This window comes from Podarcis liolepis (assembly GCF_965112155.1).
Source record: "Podarcis liolepis genome assembly, chromosome: 7".
NCBI lineage: Eukaryota > Metazoa > Chordata > Lepidosauria > Squamata > Lacertidae > Podarcis > Podarcis liolepis.
The window spans coordinates 65,899,496-65,921,611 of NC_139561.1; the positions used below are offsets into that span (position 1 = coordinate 65,899,496).

The following is a 22,116-nucleotide window of genomic DNA, read 5'->3' on the forward strand; positions in this document are numbered from 1 at the left end:
GTCTTAAAATCATAGAATTGTAGAGTTGGAACGGACCACAAGGGTCATCTACTCCAACCCTTTGCAATGCAGGAATCTTAACTAAAGCATCCGTGACAGAAGGCCACCCAACCTCTCTTTAAAAACCTCCAGTGAAGGAGAGTCCACAACTTCCTGAGGGAGTCGCTTCCACTGTTGAACAGCTCTTACCGTCAGAAAGCTCTTCCTGATGTTTAGTAGGAATCTTCCTTCTTGTAACTTGAAGCCATTGGTTGAGTCCTACCCTCTGGAGCCAGAGAAAACAAGCTTGCTCTATCTTCCATGTGAGCAGAGTTCATTTTAACAGGATGCATTTGGCATCAAGACTTCCCAGGAACTCTGCCCTCCCGATTCCTGATAAATGGGAGTTGGCTACAATTACGCAGTGTGTAGGGAAGGCATTCTGTGCCTATTTGGACACTCTCCTCTTGTCGTTCCACACTCTGTAAGGCTGAGACCTGACACTGGAAGCTGACACGGTTTTCAACTCTGGCACCTTTTTGTAGAATCTAATCCCAGGGGTAATTTATACAAATTAGTGAAAGATCTGCATTAAGGACTGTTAAGTAATGCAAAGGCTAGTAGCTGCCTGTTTGAAGTCCTATTAAATTCAAATCTCCTCTCTTTTCCTAGTGTTTTATTGTGAAGGGTTAGATGCTAATGTGACTGCTTGAAAACAGATAACTTAGCCAATGTGTGTCTAAATTGCTGGAGTTCCTGTTGGGATCTATTGGATTTACAGTAATCTTTAATTAGAAAAAGTGTAATTACTTTAGGATGGATTATCTATGTTGCTGTCCGTTTCGTAGTGTTGCCTAGTAACCTCTTTTGGTGTGTTGGGTCTGTTCCACCCGCTTCCAGCTTTTAAATTAGAGGGAGTAAAAGTCTGCAGTGGTTTAATGCTTGCCTGGCTGAGCAAAACCTTTTAGTCAAATGTCACTTTTCTTTTTTCTTTTAATATAATGATCACAGGCAGCCTTGGAAATTGTGTCGCAAACCCAAAGAGCCTTCAAGGCTTGCATGCGCCCACCAGTACATGGCCTATCCATGAGACACCTCTCTGGACATGTTTTCTCCTGAGCTTCTTGGCGTCTCTAGTCAAGGGTAGATTCAGAGGAGGGCTCTAGAGTAGCAAGGACCAACCTCTGTGTTCTTGGGCGGGACTGCATTCTTCTTTTAAATGGCATATCGTAATTATACAGAACAAGAGAGAAATATACCTCAACGATGCCAAAACCGAGAAAGGTTTCATTGCAGAGTTGCCTGATGTGTTTTGACATGGTTGCTTTTATCAAGGGCTTTTGCTATGCAAGTTCTTTTGTAACAGGGGTTTCTTGGGTCACAGCTCTGCTACCCAAGACACTTTCAGTGGCAATGTCAATGATAGATCCTTGGAGTCATGTACATGCAAAGTTTGTGCTTTATTACCAAGCCATGGACTCTCCTCTGAAGCAGTAGCTGCATTCAGTAAGAGCAATAAGAAGAGCCCAGATGGTTCACCTAGTCTAGGGCTCACCAAAGGCCCACCTAGTCTAGTGCTCACAGTGGCCATCCAGAAGCGCATGGAAAGCACACATTCAGAACCTGAGCACTCTCCTCCCTTTTGATACCTGGCAACTTGTATTCAGAGGTGGGCTGCCTCCAACACTGTGCTGTGAGCTCGGGGCTGGGGTTGCAGTTGCTGTCAGATGACGAGGACACTCAACAGGGAGCAGAATGAGAAGGAGGCCAGGGAAGGGGAGGCAGTGTTGGGATTCGCAGGATACTGGATAAGTCTGCAGGCTTCAACAGGATGATGCAATACTCTGCTGGGTCAGAGTGACTCAGCAGGAGTGTGATTAGTGTAATTGGCTATCACCTGTTTTAAAAAGGAAAGCCTGTTTAACAGTGGGTGTGGTGGTTGTGCTGTAGTGTGGTGGTGCTGTGGTGGAGAGTATTCGTTTGTAAGTACTCTGTATGGACTGTTTCTTTTGTAAATACCTGTACATAGCTCACATTAAAAAGGACTGCACTGAAAAACCTGGAACTCTTAGTGCTTTGCTGAAAACGCCGCGTGGAATACGCGACAGGCAGTCCCGCTGGCTCTTGTCCTGCAGCTGGAGGATGAGCCCAGGGTCTGACCCCCACCCCATTGCCAATAAGTTTGTGCTGCCTCCACAGCTGAGTACAGAGTCACACCCTGTGGAGAAGTCTCAGGGCTTGATCCACACTTACCCCTTGTCCCATTTAAAAACTCTGTGTCCAAGCATTTTTTGTTTTGGTTTGTTTTGTCATGGAGCTTTCCCGGCGAAAACCTGCTCTTTAGCGCTCAATCAGAGCAAACATCAGTTTGGGTTTTCTTTGGATGGTTGTTTTCTCCAATTGAGCTTTAAGGAGCAGGTTTTCAGAGAGGGGAATCTAAGGTAAAATGGGGGGGGGGCACGCAGACACTGAGCTTTAAGGCGTGGACCATGCCTTGAAAGAGCAGAGGAAAGGTAAGTGTGAATAAGCCTTCATAGCCACCACACCTCACCCTTAAAAAGCTAGTGGGAGGAGTTTGGCTGTCGAGATATTTTTTCAGCTGGTCTCACGGTCCCTGATGTTGCTGTCAAACTCTCTAGCTGGATCTTGGGTGATCTGCACCTGTAGCCTGATCTGTACTATTGCAAACCTTGAATAAAGCTTTCAATCCACTTTATCCACATGCCACATAGAAGGGGGAAAGTTATGTGTCAAGACCCAACCAGATGTTGCTAATTTGCTGCATGTGTACTGCTGCTGCGTGGATATTGAGCAGCTGCTTGGTGCTGTTGCTGTTGCCGCCTGTAGGAGTATGCAGAGGAGAAGCAGGGTGAGCATATTTCCGTGCTTAGGTGAAATGGACCCTCAAGTCATCAGAGGACGGGTAAAAGTGATTTTCTTCGTTTTGGTTGTGCTTCAGAAAAAATATAGGGGAAAAGGCCATTGAGTTGGCATTGTGTTTTTTTCCCCATTTTCTAATTTACACAGCCTGGGTGTGTAAAGCCAGTTGAATAGTGTGGTGTTTTAAAAAATACAATGCATCCTGAGATCTTACTGTGGAAGCAACTAAAAATGCAGCAACCAAAAGCAGTGCAGTCCAGAATAAGCTCCTTTAGTCACTTTGATTTTGTGGTAAAGCTCACATTTTACCCCTGCTGATAGCTTAGTCCGTTGCAAATAAGTCTAACCAAAGGATTCCAGTGTTTAACTCCTCCATGTATCAGATTAGACCTATACAATATGCTTTTAGATGCATCTCCACAGTAAGCCGTTTCTTTGATAAAGAATTTAGCGCCGACCCGGTTTCTTTATCGCATGCCCCAAGGGCCTCCCTTCTATGCATTAGCGGCTGGCCTTCCTCACACCAGGAGCAGGGTAATTTAATTGCTTTGAATTCTGGTTAACTTTAAGCCATTTCAGTTGTCTCATCATAAGTAACCATGATTTCCCTCGAAAACAGTGGGAACGGCACAAAGCTCTTGCTTTGAAACATTAGGCTTTATAATTTTGGAGGAATGGGAATTGTAACTGATGCACTAGTCAAGTGATTTAAAATAGTACGTAGCCTGTGAAGTTAAGTGTATTGTGGGAAATGAGTAGTCTGCATGCAGTGTCAAGGTTTCTTGTCTCCCATTTGGTCCTTTGTAGCATCCCAGGACCCACCTCCATGATGCCCCCCTCCAAAAAAAAATATGTTGCTAGGGCTATTCTACCTCCCTTGCCTCTTTCCTTGTCTTCCCCACCTCCCTTCTTGGGCTCCAACTATATGAGCTCCTTCTCTGCTTGCAGCTGATCCCTTTCATCTTTACTTTCTGGGACCCATCCTACCTCCTTCCCTACCATATTTCCCCTGTGCTTCATTCCCAGTCCATTCTCTTGGGTTAAGGAAGAGTAAGCGAGCAACTCCTTTCCTGAGGCAGCCACAAGATATCTGACTATTTCCAGGATTATTTGGGTGCAGATGTATCAGGCAGTATCTTTGAAACCACCACCTAGTTCCTGCTTACCCGTACTGGAAAAATAGTGAAAGGGATAGAGGGCTGTATTAACAGCAGCAGAGAGGGTGAGTATATGTGGTATTTGGCTGCTTGATGTTCAGGGTCATGCCTCTTGACCAAGCACTGAATCCATACAAAGCTTATTCTGCCTTTGGACTGTATCCAGCAACTTGGATTCTAATCACTAGCTACCAAAGTAGAGTATGTTAAGATTTGATCAGGGGCCTTCTGAGTTGTGGTTTTTAAAAGAGCCATCCTCTTCCAGCCCCTAAAGCTCTGTAATAAATCAATGAAAACTGGGTTATCTGGAACAGCCTGAATAATTTTTGCCACTAATAAACACTTGCCGTCAATATTCTTGTAGCAGGGATGAAAGGGGAGCACGGGACAAAGAAAGAAAAGAAAAGATGTTGAAATATGCGGACTGCACACAATCATAAGAGTATAAGAAGTGTAAATGTAATGGTTGTTGCTCACCAGAGAACATATTTGGCTCTCTGGTGTCACTAGGCAACATGCTGAAAGCAATTTATCCTCCCTGTGAATCTAAGCACAGAAAGGGAGAATGCCATATTTTTCGCTCTACAATACGCACCCGACCATAACACGCACGTAGTTTTAAGAAGAGGAAAATCCGTAGGCATGCCACCCGTAGGCATTCCCTCCATAACACGCACAGACATTTCCCCTTACTTTCTAGGAGGAAAAAAGTGAGTGTTATGGTGCAAAAAATACGGTGAGTGTAAGGCAGTGTGGTCAGAGCATCCGACCAGTGAGTCGCTCCTCTCCTCTCTTTTTATTTTATTTTAATGCTAAGCCTTTTCATAACAACATGAGAAATTTGGCCTCATTTCCCATTTGGTTGGCAAAAGATCAAACATGAACAAAAACTGTTTTAGGTTGCTGGTCTGAAATACTGCTGCTGAATACATTTTGGGTGGACCACACTGTTGCCTTACTGGGCACAAGCACCCTTTTGATGGGCGGTTTTAATTTGTAGGAGGGTGTGCTTCTCATACAAACAAACAATATTTGCCTTGAGATCTAGCCACTTAAAACTGTGATTCCTGTTCTTGGTTAACATTAACCACGGGTAAGGTCTCTCTGTGCTGGCCAAATGCTTACCCGCACCCCAGAGAAGGCAGGGAGTATACTTTGCTGATTTGCTTCTCCAACCCGTTGGCAGCAAATGGGTGTTACAGCTGCAGAAGTTCACAGTATGCAAAATTGCAAAATGTCTGATTAACCTCATTTTCATGATTAAGTAGCACTGTTGCACTGATTGTACTACTCTGAAGTAGTTATCCTCAGATTTGGGGGACCCCGCCTTCTTCATTTTCGATGAATGGAGCTGAAAATCACAAAACTATATTACTTACCTTTCTCACTGATTCCAGTCCTCCAGAATTTGGGATTTTTCAAGGGTTGGGTGGTGGTCTGCAGCAAAGGTAACTCCCTCCCCTACTGCTGTATGACTTGCCTGATGATGTTTCTTGGTTACTTTTAATAGGTGTGGTGTATAAATAAGCAAAAGATGAAATAAAACCTGCCATCCAATCAAATACTTCCAGTTGACTGGCTCAGTCTAATCAGTTGACTGGACTAAATGTATGAATCTGCTACCTAAGTCTCAACACTGGCACCTTTTTAGAGGTTACTGAAGGAAGGTGGTGGTGTCGCTTCTGTTGAGTTAATTTACAATTTTAATAAGCGAATGCTCACACTTTCTTTTTTCAGGTATAGGGGAATCTGGAATACAGAGTAGTCCCTATGAGAGTAACACACAAGAAGCAAAATGGCCTAAAAACAACAAATGTGGTTAGTTTTGTGACAGACTCTGATTCAAAATATTTATTTTTTATTACTTTCATTTTTTAAAAAGAACATCCATAAGATTCAAAAGATTTCTTGGTACTGTTTTCAACTGAATTTTGATAGCGTCTGTCATCCGTGGTTCTTAGTGATAGAAAAGAGGCCATATTAGTTTAACTGTATATCTGCCAGCTTTCAATAGGAACTGGAAGGAAAATGTGTTTCTTAGTAGAATTCAGCATAATACTAAGTCATTGGTTATGTCAGCGCAATGGAAAATTCTTCCCCAGTCTTCCTCTGCCCCCCCAAATTTGCTTTAGGGGTCCCCACAACCCCCTGGAGCAAATTTGGGGGGGGGACAGTAGAGGAGAGGGAGGGAAGTCCTGCTGTGCAAGTGGGAGTTATTCTGCTTCTGCAGCTATTTAGCTGTGTACTGCCCAATGTGTTTGCCATTAATTTTGGTACAACAGGTGGGGAAGACAGTGACTTTAATAAGAAGAAGAAGAAGAAGAAGAAGAAGAAGAAGTTTATTTATTTATTTATATTAATTGAGGAGCAAATATTTAAAATTAAACCTTTGTCTGATCTCTCAGTTAATCCAGCCTTGAAAATAGTTTATTGATTAGTCACCTGTGGCAGATACAAAATTGCATTGAGGGGACCAGGCATAACTTTTGTAAAAAAACCAGTTTCTGTTACAGTGGTACCTCAGGTTAAGTACTTAATTCATTCCGGAGGTCCGTAGTTAACATGAAACTGTTCTTAACCTGAAGCACCACCTTAGCTAATGGGGCCTCCTGTTGTCGCCACACCGCTGGAGCACGATTTCTGTTCTCATCCTGAAGCAAAGTTCTTAACCTGAAGCACTATTTCTGGGTTAGCGGAGTCTGTAACCTGAAGCATATGTAACCTGAAGCGTATGTAACCCGAGGTACCACTGTATTTTCTTTTATGCTATGATAGCTTTCATGTGGACAGAAGGCCAGGGCCAACAACGTCTGTGTACATATTCACAAGTCTTAATTAATCCATTAATTTTGCCATCCTCCTCTTACCTGGGATGAATGCCATTGGTAGATAACATCATATTTCAACTCAGGAAAAAGTGGTATGAGATACCTGCATCATATGAGTGATACATACTCAAAAGCCTTCTACAGGAGGTTGTGTTCTTGTTAGAGAGCACATTTAGGCTGTGAGAGTTAATGAATTCTGAAAACTGATTCATCCCACACTGAATCTCAAAAACTGACTAGCTTTTTTCTTTCTTTTTTGATTCATCCAGAATTCCTTCCTTCTGGTGGTGGCATCTTAATATTATCAGCTAGCTCAGTGTGAGGTTTCTTTTCTCCTCCCCACTAAACCAAGCACTATACGTAGTAACGTGTGTGTGTGTGTGTGTGTGTGTGTGTTCGGGTGTTCGGGTGTTCGGATGCCTGTGCTAATTAAAGTGAGTGCTGCCAGATGCTAGTAACGCTGGGTTTTGGAAACTATACAGCTGGAGAGAGAAGCACAACCTACACACAGAAATTGGGAACTCTAGAAATCTTGGATGTGAGAAGCCTGGCTCCTCCTCAGGCTGACCATGCCCTGGGAAACGTGCATAGGAAAACAGGAAGGATCCTTATCAATGACTTCATTCACAAGGTTGTGTAAAGAACATGAATAACCTCTTAATGCCATGTTAGGTGACAGGAGGCCCACAGTTCATATTTTAAGTCCTGGCTGAATGGGCACCCAGCTGAAATTACAAGGCTGCTAAATTGGTTTGGGCTTAGACTGAAGTGGTATATCCGCGGCAAAAATGGGGCTCCCCATCCCTTTTATTCCCATTGACTTGAAAAATAGTTGTGAACCCAGCCATCCACCCTGGTTCTCACCCAGGGCACAAACAAATTCACGGGTCACCCCAAAGCCTCTCGCAAGAAAGAAGATTCTCTAGTCTCCTGCTCTGGGGTTCATGAGCAGGCACCAAGGTCTGATAGAGCTTCCCTAGGCTGGATGAGTTTCACTATGTTGTCTGAGCATGAAGTAAACTTGCTTGACAGGTGCTTGTTTCACCAGGGTTAGCTAATCATTGGTCCTTCAGATGTTTTGATGGCCACCAACTTGGATGGTTTTAAAAGAGGATTAGACAAACTCATGGAAGATAAGGCTGTCAGGGGGATGGCTGGGTTCTGCCTCCACTGCTGCAGTATGCCTCTGAATACTAATTGCTGAGAATCACAAGTAGTGAGAGTGCTGTTGTGTTGAGGTCCTTCTTGAGAGCTTCCCACAGGAGGCATCTGGTTGGCCACTGTGAGAATGTGGTTCTGGACTAGATGCAGCAGCATTTTCTTAAGTTTGTATGAGAAGGGCATTCAAACATTCTTGCAGATGCATAGAACCCCGTACATGCTGTTGTGAGTTTTTGATGGCAACTGTGCCAAAAAATGGAATTTTTAATTGGGCTAGTGAATGCATTTTTTAATTGTACCGCTGGCTGCAGACTAAGCTTGCTTGAGGATTGTGACCTTAGAAAGCTCTGAGAAATAGGTAGCCTTGGATTGCATTTTTCAAAAGCGAGAGGCCTTGTTTAGGGAAAAGCCTGGCAACTGACCAGTTCTAGTCTCTTAAGGGTGGATATTTGTCATTTTCACTTCCCCTGCCAGCTGGAGTCAAGCGTGCGAAGGGAAAGCAAAAAAGTTATGTTTGTACATACGTGTCAATGACCCCATGCCTCAGAGTCTTTCCCGGAAGGCCAGTTTGATGATTTCTTGGAAGTCTCTCCCAAACCATGCTCTTTGGAGTTGGAGAATTTATTTTCCCATAAGGAATCTTTTAGGAAGGCATGACAAAGACAGCTTTTTCTGAGATGTGGAAATATATATATATATATATATATATATATATATATATATATATATATATATATATAATTCCTACACTCCACTCCTCTTCAGCAGCTCCTCCTGGCTTCTGTGAAAGGCTTCCTCTGGTCTCCCAGCCAAGCATAGATCAGGTCCACATAACATATAAGCAAGAGACAAACAATAGCTTTTAAGAAAGGGACTTTGAGTGAGGATTTGCTTCACACCACCCTTTTGTCTCCTCTAGTTATACAGGATTTTGAAACAATACAAAATCTTGTTCAACAGAAGAGAAATTAGGTTGGGTAGACATAGCTTGAGCAGCCATCGTTCTTCCAAACCATCTTGCACTCCAACCATCTGTTGTCATCTCTAACCATCTCTTGGAGAAGGGCCATAGTTCAGTGGAAGAGCATCTGCTTTGCAAGCAGAAGTTCCCAGGTTCAATCCCTGGCATCTCCTGGTAGGGCTGGGAGACACCCTTGTCTGTGTTGCATAGCCAGCCTCATATACACAACATGATTAAGTCTAATAAATGCATTAAGGGGTTAATACCATAGAGTAAGCTGTCCTACCAGGTTTACTTATGTCCACTTCCCCTCACCTTGGGAAGAAATGGGCAATCAAACATTTGTTCTTGGCCTATCTGAGAAGCTCAAGAGGCTTGAGCTGGTTGTTCTAGCTCAGACCGCATGGCTCTCCCAAGCCACTCTTTGAGTTCCTATACCAATAATTTAGGAACTTTCACCACTTTGTAACTAAGTCAAGTTTTACTCCCTGTGCAACTTTCTGAAGCTTTTGAATCTGACCTTTGGAGAGTTTGTAAGTAAACTGTTTTTAACTTAACAAATGTGTGATCTTTTTCTGTGCCAGAGCAAGTGGAAAACTTTGGAAGGAACTTGGAGGGCATATTTTAAAGGTCAAAAAGTCTATATTTCTACTTTACTTTGCTGCATATTTTTTGTGATTTTAAATCAATGCAGATGCTTTGTCAACAAAAAGCACTTGCCCCAAACCTGGATCTTGGCAACAAGGGAATTCTCCTTCCTTTACATATATTTTTAACCAACAGTCTGAACCCTGAAGAGTTGCTACCAGTCAGTGTAGTTAATAACTGAGCTTGGTAGACCCAAGGGTCTGAATTGGTGTAAGGCAGCTTTCTATATTTCTAGCTTATCTCCAACCACAGCTTCAGAACATACTGTAACCAATGCTCCCACATCTTTCATGGCCCCAGATTTACCTCCAGAATGATGACATTGCAAACTAACACATGTTTGAGCTGTGTATCACCCAGTTCATGAAAAAAATAATAATTATGGACTTGTGGATTTGGAAAAACCTCTGTGCATATGGCACAGTTCCCTCAGGGTTGGGCATAAGGCGAAATCAATCGATATAGCAAAGTTTGACTACAATGCCTCACTTTGAGAAATTACAGTGGTACCTCTGGTTACGAACTTAATTCGTTCCAGAGGTCCGTTCTTAACCTGAAACCGTTCTTAACCTGAGGTACCACTTTAGCTAATGGGGTCTCCCACTGCCGCCGCCCTGCGATTTCTGTTCTCATCCTGAGGTAAAGTTCTTAACCCGAGGTACTACTACTGGGTTAGTGGAGTCTATAACCCGAGGTGTTTGTAACCTGAGGTACCACTGTACCCCTTTGGCCTTTTCTCAGAACAAGGCAAGGATGGTGTGGAAAGGGAAGCAGAGAGTTAGCATAGCCATTACTAATCAACTGGCAAAATTATAAAAATTAAGGGGTTAGAGCAGCAAGTGACACAGAAGAAGTGGGTGGCAGAGACAGGAGCAACTCAGGTGGCAAAGTCTTTTGTGCCAGCCCAGCCATCTGGACGTGTTCATTTTAAATTTATCAGTAAGGCCTGGAACTGTGTCTCATTTCAGCACTATTTGCCCTAGTTCCTCAGCCTTCATGTCCAGCTTATAAGATTTCCAGAGGCATCTAGTTGGCCACTGTGGGAGATATGATGCTTGATAAGATGCAGCTTTGATCCAGTTCAGCAGGGCTCTCCTTAGGCTATGCCACAACCTTGTACAAATGTGATTAGGGATGCCAGAGAAATCCTATGGTCAGGAACAGAAGTCAGTCAAGTGAATAGGATTCATTCACAGTGTTGTTTGCAGATTTAAAAACTATATGCAATTAATGACTTTTTTTTTAAAAAAAGAGATGATTCCCTAACTTTGAAATTTTTCTTGTTGTTTAGTCGTTTAGTCGTGTCCGACTCTTCGTGACCCCATGGACCAGAGCACGCCAGCACTTTGAAATTTATGTTATGCAAATTACCTTAAATACTGGGTAGTGAGATGTATAACATAGTATGTGGCAGAAACCGAACTGCAGCTGAATGGAAATGGCACTGATTATGACAAATATAGATTAGAACAGAAATTCCTGCCTTCTTACATCAGTACCAGTCACCTTGCCTTTTCTGTCTGCCTTCTAATCTGTCTTTCAGTGTGGCGATTCATAAGGGCTATGTATGCAGCAGTCTAATATCCAGATAACCATAAAATGTCTTTCTCTTTTTCTTGCAGATGATGAAGTTTGCTTGGGACAACTACAAGCAATATGCAATGGGGAAAAATGAACTGAGACCTCTCACTAAGAATGGGCACATCGGGAACATGTTTGGTGAGCTGAACAATTTGCTGGAACAATTTCAACTGTTCAGTGTTTAGGAAATAGAAAATTAGATTAGAGGCAGACATACATACATTAAGGACTGACTAAGCCCACGGTGGAGCCACACTTTCCCCTTGTAGGACAGAAGTACACATTTCGAAACTGAATCAAGGCCGGGAGCAACAGTCCTTTCTGTTTCCAGCAGAATCTGGGCTGTGTTGAATACTGATTATCTGGCCCATACAACAGCCATGAAGCTTCTCCCTGACAACTGGGGAGAGATGGTTTTAAGAATCCTAAGGAATTTGGGAAGGGTGGAGGGACATAAATCTGTGCTGGAGGCTGAACAGGTATATATGTCTGAAGAGGAAGAAAAGTAGAGGGAGATTGGAAGGGGGTGTGTGGGGGAAACAGGACAAGTTCCTGAAAGGAGATGTGCCTTAGGGCCTTACATGCTAGTATCATCGCTTTTTAAAATTGCAAAAGGTAGGTATGTAAAAGCAGTTGAAATTAGTTCTGTTCTGAAAAAGCTCACATGAAACCATTCCCCTGCAACATGAATTGTCAGACCAGGTTTCCCCCTGTAAAATCACTCTTTTAGATGCAGTCCAGAGTTATGACCAAGTTAACTGCCCTTTTTACATAGTGGAATGAAGATTACACAATGTGCAGTGATTGCAAAATGGTCATTTAATGACCTCGCCACACAGGCAGATCCCTACTGAGCCAAGCAATGGGGAGATTACTTTACAGTCAAGATCATGGGCCCTGGTTGAGCTGAAAGCCCCTATGGATTTCCTTCTGAGGGCAGAGAACAAGCAGCAGAACATTAGGACAAAAACTGTACAGCTTTCAATCATTCGGCTGATTCGAAAGGAGAATGATCCTGCTTGGTCTGGGTGCACCAAGGAGCTCTCTGATGCTCCAGGACCAAGCAGGATTGCTGTCCCTTCACACCAGCCAATAAGAGGCAGCAGTTCTGCTTAGCACTGGGACCGGGTGTGCCAGAGAGCTCTTTCATGCACCTGAACCCAGTACTAAGCAGCCTTGATTCTTCTATCCCCATCAACTGGCAGAGAGGGGAGAATCAAATACCTTTCTCGAACAACATCAGCAAACTGCAGCCATCAGTGGTAGGGAGGGAAGAAACAATGACCTGTGCTTGGAACATGCGGCCAACAACGTCCCAAGCAGGAACCCCACATAAAGCACTCTGACTGAAGGGCAAGACAAGCCACCGGTCAACTTTGGCCTGTAAAGCTGATCCTGATAAGGATTTGCTCTGTGGAACAGGAAAGGTTGCCCCTTTCCTGTCTTGGGCCCTGCTTCCAAGCTTCTGTGAAGGAGAGGTAGAGGTTCTGTGGCTTTACTCTCAATCTGAATCTGTAGCTCTCTGAACTGGCCAAGCATTTCCTCTCAAGTCAGTTCTATTCAGAGGAAGATGCCTCTCATGAAATATTGAAAACATGAATCAATATTAAAGGCTTTGCTTTGTGTGCTTACTGGTTTGTATAATTTTCTCTTTAGCCGATTATAGTGTTTTGGGTAACTCAAATGCTTATGCTGCTTAGGCAGCTGGTGTTCTCTTCGTCGGTCTCTTCTCTTTCCCTCTCCCCTCGTGCTTTTCTGAAGCTAAGCAGCCTCCTTTGTCACTCAACTCCCCATTGCCATCACCTTTTGATTTGACAAATTGATTTATTTTTTTTAAAAAAAAGTTAATTTCTATACAGTATAATAATCTCTAGCCAGCACTACGTAAAGCTGGAAAAGCATTATAGCTGTTCCAATTTAAACAAAATTGCTGAGGCACAGTGTAGGCTGCTGGTTTGGGGGGTGACATTTGCTGCATTTGCTTGGACTGCTTTAGCATGGAGGACCGTTGAGGCTGCCAGGGGGGTTGTTAGGAATTGTGACGGCCACCATCTGTAACCTGGATTTCAGCCTATCAGGTCTGGGCACTCTTGGCATTTAGTCTCTCTCATTCCTTTTCCATCACTTGTGTAAAGGATCAGATAAGGACATCTGGCTGTTGCCTCTTCACCATCACCACTACCACATAGACCTGTCCTGGCTCCAATTTGAGGGCACAGTACTTGGACTCTCTGATCAATAGTTGCCAAAGGCTTTAATCCAGAATTCACTGCATGACCAAAACTTAGATGCAAGCCAGCTGTTATATCTGAGCACTAAGTTACATGGTGAAGCATAAGCTAAGACATTCCAACACTTGACACATGTCCTGAGCTCTCCTTCTGAATAGCAGTGCGGACACAATCATTTGCTTGGTCAGCGATCCAAGCTTTGGGACTGAGAAACCAAAAAGGCACTCCTGTGAGTGGGCTATGTCAGCTGCATCCTTGGAGACAGAGACAGAGTTGGAGTGGTCAGCTCACTGTCTGGTCTAGCCTTAGGTGCCTTCCTGGGGACAGGAAGTGCTTTGATGATGGGAGGCGGCAACAGAGTTGCATCAGGTGGCTTCTCTGCTGACAGGACTTGAGGCAAGACTTTTCTTTGACAGCCCACATGGCTCCTCCTCAACATCTAGAGCAGTGCCTCCTGAACTTCTGGGCCCTCCCCCAGGATCCAGTTCTACAGCCACTTGCCATTCCTCCCCCTCATTACACTAGTCCTGCTGGTACATCTCCTCAAGACTCATGTCAAGACTGGCCCTTTTACAGCTTCATGCAAATGGGGAGTTTTGCACTGGAGCAGCTATATACAATGCACTCAATAATTTCTCTTTATTGACCCACCTGCTCAAGGCTGCCTCTGGGAGAAGAAGCGGAACGAACCTCTGCCCTCCCACCACTCTGCTTCTAAAAATGGCTTAGTTGCCTCTGGACTTTTGCTGAAGTCACCGCAGAATCTAAAGCCTTGGTCTCTGCTCCTATGTTACTCTTCATGTGGAATTGGTTATTTCAGCTGGGAGGCTCCTGTTAATAATCCCACCCTTTTAACTGTGGGTTCTTCCCTGTTGCCAGAGTTTGTGAGTTAATGGACGAATCCTTGCATCCTTCCAAAGGATCTGAGAGCAGCAAACACACAAACAATCTGAAAAGTATCTAAAAGCAATTCGCATAGAGGTGCAGACTGGGAAAGAACTCTACATGAAAGGCTTGTTGAAAGGGGAAGGTCTTTTGTAGGCACTGAAAAGATAAGAGAGGAAGTACCTATATAATATTTAGCTTGGAAGGGGATTCCAGGAAGTTGTTGCCATCACACTAAAGGCCAAATTCCAATTATTGCATGGAATGGATCTCCCAGTAAAATGGTGTTTGCAGGAGGCCCTCACCTGCGGATTGCAGTGATCATTTGGGTGTATAAGGGGTGAGATAGCCCCACCCCAGTGGCTTCCTTCATGCAGCTTGGGAGCACTGGGGCAGGAGCAGCCCCTTCCTTTCCCCTGGGGTGCTGCACTTGTACACAGTTGTATACTTGGGAAACCACCATCTGGAAGTGCTCCGTGATTGAGTCTGGCTTTCTTTATCTGTGCTCCTTGCCTTTCTGCATCTTGCAACTATTTTCCAATCTGCTAAGCTTTACCCAAACTCCTAAAGGAACATGACACCAAAAAGGGAACAAGAGTCGGAGAATATTTTAATGTGTTTATCATGCTCAAGCTATTGGTGCTACTTAGGAGAGGCTTGTACTGCGTTTATGAGAGCTCCTGAGAAAATGTCCTGGAGCAGAAGGGCTTATGCTAGTTAGTGCTCTTCTGATCCTCCACTCCCTACAGAGCAAAGTCAGCGGATCCCCTTGCCGAGTAACTTTACTCCCAACAACACTCAATGCATTTAAGAATTCAGGAGATTCTGCTCCCCAATCTCCCCTTTGATACAAAGGCTTAAAAATTTTGAGTCACAGATGGGAAGCGTAGGCAGCCCCGGTACTTTCCTTCCTGGAGGTGTCAAAATTGAGCAAAAGCCTAATTTGCAGCTGCTTCTGCGTGGGAGGGAGGATACCACACCAAGGCTATTTTCAGCTGTGTGTGTGCGACTGCGAAATCTTCAAGTTCCTTAAGGGTGAAACATGTGCTTTTCAGTTGTGCATAGGATGCTCACTTACGGCATTACCTTCCTTATTCAGCACTGGCCAGATTGTGAACTTGAGGAGGAACTAGGGGGTGAATGAGCAGCCCCTCCCTGAAGCATATCTCCACACTGCCTGTGATACTGAAGAATGGTTGAATCTGGACATGCCTGCTCTAGGAGGGAACTGTAGACACCCAATAACTGATTGCTAGAAGATTTAGAACAGATAAAATAAAGTGGCTATCAATGGCTACTAGCCGTGATGGCTATGCCCTCCCTCCACAGTTAGAGGCAGCTTCCAAATACCAGTTGCTGGAAACCACAGGAGGGGGAGAGTGCTCTTGTGCTTATGTTCTGCTCGCTGGTTCCCCACGGGCATCTGGTTGGCCATTGTGAGTATAGGGTGCTGGACTAGATGAGCCATCAACCTGATCCAGCAGGCTGTTCTTTTGTTCTTAGAGTTGCCAGTCAGATCACACACAAAAACTCTTGAAAGCAGTAGAGCACATGCTCTGCATGCAGACGGTCCCAGGTTCAATCCCCAGTGTCTCAACACAGGGCTGGGAAAAGGCACCTTGTCTGAAACATTGGAGAGCTGCTGCCAATCACAGTAGGCAATACTCAGCCAGATGGACCGATCGTCTGACTTTGGTGTAAGGTTTCCGTGCGCTGCTCTGGTTTCACCAGAAGCAGCTTAGTCATGCTGGCCTCATGACCCGGAAAAACTGTCCGCGGACAAACGTCGGCTCCCTCGGCCAGTAAAGGAAGATGAGCGCCACAACCCCAGAGTCGTCTGCGACTGGACTTAACTGTCAGGGGGTCCTTTACTTTTACTTTTTAGCTTCCTATGTACCTATGATGTTGTTTGTTGGACCTAGCTATCTACAGAAGTGTAGCTTGGCCCTGAAGCCTGAGTGACAAGGGGAGCTCTTCTACTATTGTTTTTTTAGCATTGGCCTCTCATTGCCCCAACCCTTGCTTCATTCTGAGTTGGCAGGTGGTGGTGTGAATCAGGTTAGGTTAGGTTGAAGGTGCAGCTGCCTCAAACAAATCCAGACAGCCTCTCTCTCTCATCTGCATACTTTTGCACTCTTCCTTACCTGTCCCCATTGTACCATTTTAACACAACCCCTTGCCAAGGTAAGCCCAGCGTAATGCCTGTTCACTGCCCCCCCTCCTTTCTTTCATCCTGCTGCTGGTTCTGCAGTAACCTGAGCAAATTAACATTGGAAAGTGCACCGTGATCCTTTTTTCCTTCAAAGGTGCTAGAGAGAAGGACATTTATTATCTGGCTAGGCATTTCAAGCGCACCTGTCACCACAATGACTGCCATTATACAACAGACTTATTATTCTGCCTGCTCCCTGTGTCTGTCATATCTACTTATTATTCTGACAAAACGTTTTAAATCCCTTTAGCCTGGCAGCATTTTATATAGTTATGGGGAAAGGAGCTGAATTCTGTTCTAAGGGTGCATCAACAAAATTTATCAGTTAAGGTCTGATATGTCATAATCTGAACTCCAGTGCTGTTTTTAGATGCTAGAGATTTTCCTCTTCTTTCTCTCTCTCTCTCTCTCCCCCCCCCCCCCCGTCCTGGTATTACTTTGTGTACACCATGTTGGTAGCCGAAAGGATCCATCTTGTGACTTGTTTCCCTGTCTTAATTCGTGCTTGAATTCAGATGGTAAATAAAAACAGATTCTCATAACAGTGTTAGGCCCAGGGCATAGTTTTTGTTCTATACCTTTGTGTAGCTGATTACTAATCAATTTGCTTGTATGCCTCCTTTCCCCGGAATTGTGCCCAAGGCAGCTCAGAACAAATCAAAACAGAGCAATAAAAATTTTGGTAATAAAAGCAAAAATACACAGCCAAAAAGACTAATCAGTATCAATATGTCACACAGTTTCTTAACAACTCAGTTAAAAAGCCCAATTTCCAATAATTGTAATAGTTCATTTTGGTAAGATCTCCGAATCTATTAATACTATATTATAACTATAAAAAATAATAGTTCTAGCAACAGTTGTAAAAGTACAAGATGTAAATGCTATAAAAACTTAAAGGCGTAGTAGCTTTCTAAAGCATGCTATTTTCTTTCCAGTGGACCTATCAAGGAGCTGATTCTATCAAGAAGATGGGCAGGTCCATTTTGTTGAACAATCCAATCCTCAGCTCTCACGTAGGCTTTTATCCCTTTCTTTCCGTCAGGAGGGAGAGTACCTCTCCTAATGCCCCAGGGTAGGAATCCACCAGGTTTACCATACAAGCTCTCATCAGAACCTGAAAGCATCAACCTTCCTTCTCCAGTCCAATCAAGCAGGTCTCCTATGGCACCTCTAAGAGTGGCTTGGGGCTGGAACAGCTGGATCTCTTCTGGCCAAGATTGTGCAGCAGTCCCCCTCCCCCCTTTGCTTACTTACAAATTTGGCTTCGGTGCTTTAATGTTACTGAAAGCTTGAGATGGATAAGAATTTCAGTGGGTGATCCCTCCATTAATAGAGTTCGCTTCTAGTTGAGACGCTGTTGAAACCGGAGGTTAATTTCCACACTGGAAGCCAACATGAACTGAATAAGTAGTTCATACGGTGCATCCAGAAAGATGTGTTCAGGCTTGGGGTTTGTTAACTCTCCAGAGAGAGTGAGTTCCATGATGGGCAAAGATGTTGCCAATGGCGAATATGGTTTCCACTTGGAAGCTGAAATGAAGAGGAGGAACCCTTGGCTGGTTTCAAAGACTGCAGTAGGACACAGGTGTAAAAACCGAGTGCCTGATGAGGAATTCAACCTCCTGAGATTTCTCTTGAAATGGAATGTTTGCTTATTTTTGAAACAGTAATCTGCTAGCCCTTAAGGCTGCAGTGATACTCGTGAAAGTGGCATGGCTTGAGGAATACTAACAGGCAGTTTCAGCCTAATAATTTGAGGAAGGACCATAGCTCAGTGGTAGAGCAATTGTCTTGCATACAGAAGGTCCCAGGTTCAATCTCTGGTGTCTCCAGGTAGGGCTGGGAAAGCTCCTGCTTGAAACCCTGGAGGGCTGCTGCCAGCCAGTGTTTACAATACTGAGCCAGATGGGCCCATGGTCAGACTTGTTAAAAGGCAGCTGCCTATGTTTCTAACACATGACTCAGAACTGTGTGTGCATTTACTTTATTCGCCATAAGTTAGGACTCTGCTGTCCTTGGTACAGAATTTGACCCATTGTTTGAATGTTTTATAATATGGAATCTACAGTCCTATTTATAACTCCATATTAGAGTCTAATAAGCTGCTTCTTATGCTAGATCGTATTCTTAACTGGATCAATTCTCTTCCTAGCTCCAACTTCATTACAATTTGCATTGAGCATCTAAAATTGGCTTGTCAGAAGCGGGAGCTAAAAGTGATACTAATTATGAAAAAGATAACTGGCATGTTTCTGGCATCACACTTTAATCGGGTTGCTGACCCCTGTGTGTGTATTGTTGGCATAGCAGGAATCCAAAATCCAGATGCCCTCTGTGTCAGTGTGTTAATGCTTCTCATGCAAAAAACCAGAATACACAAATATACACAACACATGGTTTGCCGTCTTCATGGCTAAGTTTCATTCTTAAATTGGGCCAATGCTGTTGTGGCTTGTTGCTGCCTCCCAAACCTGCACATCTTTGCCAGTCCTGGCAAGTTCCTCTTGCACTGAATCTGTGACAACTGGCACATTGGAAGGGCTTCAGCAGCATGAATGTTGACAAGCGAAGTCTAATGATGTGAGGTTTCTTGAATTCTGTGTGGAGATCTGCTGCCTGTTTCCCCCCCCTCCCCCCTCCAGCAATGTTCCACTGTGTGCAGTGGACCATGTGCTGCGCTGACCTAAAGATAGTAAGATAAAACGTTCTTGGAAAGTCACAGACTTCTTAGGCCCAGCTTGTGTCCTTGTCAAGAAGGTGAAAGTGCTTCCCAAAATGTCCTCGGTTTCTTTCTATCTTTTTATTAGGGAATGTCATTAGAACTATTATTTCCTGATACAAAGAAGGCTTAGCTAGTTAATTATGGGAGTTTTAATCAACCACATCTGCATAATTTTGCATGGGAGCGAAAACAATTGTTTTGGAGTAGCTTAACCTGCCTCATTGAATTGTTTTTGAGGATAAAATAGGAGGAGGAAACAATGTGTGTCACCCTGACACATCCCTGGAGAAACAGTAGTATAAAATGAAAGGAGAAGGTCAGACCCAGAGGCCTAGCTTGTCCAGCACCTTCTTTTCCACAGTAGCCAGCCAGATGCCTATGGAAAGCTCACAAGCAGGACAAAAGAACAACAGCCCTCTCCCATTGGTGTTTCCCCAACAACTTGTATTCAGAGGCATGGTGGTTCTGATCCTAAAGGTAGCATGTAGCCATCATGACTAGTAGCTGTTGAGAGCCTTATCTTCTATTCCTTATTTAAATTGCCTAGGTTGGTGGCTATTGCTATATCTTTGGGGTGTGAATTCCACAGCTCACTGTGCAGTTTGAAGAATGTCATTAATTGCTCTATGATGTCCTAGCTGGGCATGACGGCCCCTTTTTGTGGGATAGTGGAGAGGCTCCAACCTCCTTGGTTCCTGTGTTCCGGAATATTAAATGCCATTTCTTGCAGCATTTCCCAGTGACTGCTCCAGTTAGTGTTCCACATTCACCCTACCAGTGTGCTATCTGTTTTACACAGAGTTGGCAAGGGGCTACCAAGCAGGGTGTCCCTTTGTTCAAAATCTGCTGGCTGCTTCATAATTATGCTTAGTAATGTATTTTGCTAGGGTGCAGCTAGCATGTGGGGGGGGGGAATCACTAGAATAAAAATTAAAAATGGGCATTTTAAGAAAATCTCTGCATTTTAAAGAATATTTCCTTTTCAAATAGCCTCCTGATGAAGGGCTACCCAGGCACAAGGCTGTTCAACTTAAGGTCAGCCGGGCCAACTTGCACTTTGCTAGGGCCTCAGTTAAAGTAGTTGGGCTGCCTTCCTGAGACTACAAAAACACAGAGTTTCAAAGACATCTGGAAGGACTCAGTCTATGGCTTTTGGGGCTGCATTTGACTTGATGAATCTCAAGTTGTGCAGGTTTGTTAGAGCTCAAAATGTATTGGGTTTCCTTTCAGTTCGTGAATTCCATTTTATGCCTCTTGCTGGTTGACTTCTTTCTGAGCTTCACGCTCATTTTTAGCATCTTCCTTGTAGTTCTGTAGATGACTGGGAGAGTAAAACCTTGTTTACACGCTCCAAACCTTGACAAAAGGCTGGTTTTATGAATCAAAACGAAAGCCTCTTGTGCTGTCGTTCCATTACGCAGTGCTTGTCCAAGCGTAGTTCTGCCATGCCATTGGAGAGACGAATGCAAGGGTGACCTAGATAGGAGGCCGCGCGTCTCATTAGCAGTCCCTTGAGCCAACCAGCCTACCACTGAATCAACCATTTTTCCATGCCGTCTCATATTGCTGTGGGTAATTTTTTGTTTTCAAGTCATTGGTTAAAGATTATAGGAAAACAAGCTCAAATTAATTTAAAGCAATGGGAGCTGGTATGTTTGTGTAGAATACAGGACAAGGTAATTGGATGAAAGTATTAACGGGCACCATTGCAGATGAAAGAAGTCCCTGTATGAGTGAAAGGACGGTTGGGGGACTCTGAGTCCATGCCTCATTTCTTAGGCTCATACAATTTCAAAACCTCAAAGGGGTCCTTTTCTGTGATCGATTTCAGAGTTGCTCTAAATTTGCATTCCAAATCCATCCCAGCTAGCTGTCATGTGCCACATTACTCGGAATTGCTTTGCACATTTTGCAGGAGAAAATGTATTTTATCTCTTCCCCCACCCTGCCTTCTGCAGTTCTAGCAAAGTTGTGTGTTTTTTATTACCATATCCTAGAATGCAATGACCTGCTATTCTTTTTCTTTTGAAGTGACAGCTGCCTGGCTGAATATTAGTTTTAACCAGCACACTTTTTTGTTGTGGCCTTTTTGTGGGTTGTTGTTATTGCTCTGTGATCAGTCACAGCAAACCTGTTTTCCTCTATCGAGGCACCGAAGTAGCTGGATATTTCTCAGTTGATTCCCATCTGAGCTGACATTTATCCTCTATCGTTTTTCATCCCCCGCGCCTCGGCCAAGGACAAACAGGACACATCATTAACTGGCCAAAAGTTATCTACAGGCATCACTTTCGCGTTCTAGACTAGAGTGAGGACGCAAGTTGCTTCTCTGTTTCTTTGAATCTGATCATTAGCAGACCACAATCCTTTCCTCACTTCTCCTAAGAGCCTGTGCGTTTATAAAGCATCTGTACCCATCTAATTCAGAGAATGGAAGGTCATGCTGGATGCTGAACTTAGATGTTCTGCGTTATATAATTCAGTAGCCTTTAACAAGAATCCTGTGCTGTGTCTTTCTGTGCACATTCTATTGATGAATGTTGGCACTCCTCTGAACTTGGGACCCTCTCCCCTCCCCAGTTCTATTCGTTTTTTTATTTAAAAAAACCTCGTTACATTTATATCCTACATTTGCTCCAAGGAGATCAAAATGGTGTGCATGGTTCTCCCCTTCTCCATTTCATCTTCACAACCACCTTGGGAGGGAGAGTGGACTGAGAGTGGCCAGCCCAAGGCCATCTAGAGAGTTTCATGGCTGAGTGGAGTTTTGAACCCCAACATATTTTTGCCAGGCATTTTAAGAGTGATGCAGGAGTGAAAGGCACTTGTGCACTTGTTCACAGTAAACCACCACAAACCAGAAACTCT

At 43.9% G+C, this 22,116-nt stretch overlaps 2 protein-coding genes across 3 annotated transcripts in view; one reads left to right on the plus strand and one right to left on the minus strand.

The window, feature by feature from the left end:
* The window catches only part of MAN1C1 (mannosidase alpha class 1C member 1), a 131,952-nt gene that overhangs the window by 39,457 nt on the left and 70,379 nt on the right, over positions 1–22,116 (plus strand). For both annotated transcript variants that reach the window (XM_083511957.1, XM_083511956.1), the window contains exon 2: positions 11,237–11,333. In XM_083511957.1, coding sequence (XP_083368083.1) covers positions 11,237–11,333 — 97 coding nt within the window. The remainder of the gene's footprint in view (positions 1–11,236; positions 11,334–22,116) is intronic.
* Positions 1–22,116, minus strand: part of LOC310710816 (membrane progestin receptor alpha-like) — a 197,989-nt gene that overhangs the window by 6,619 nt on the left and 169,254 nt on the right. The gene's annotated exons all lie outside the window — the stretch shown is intronic.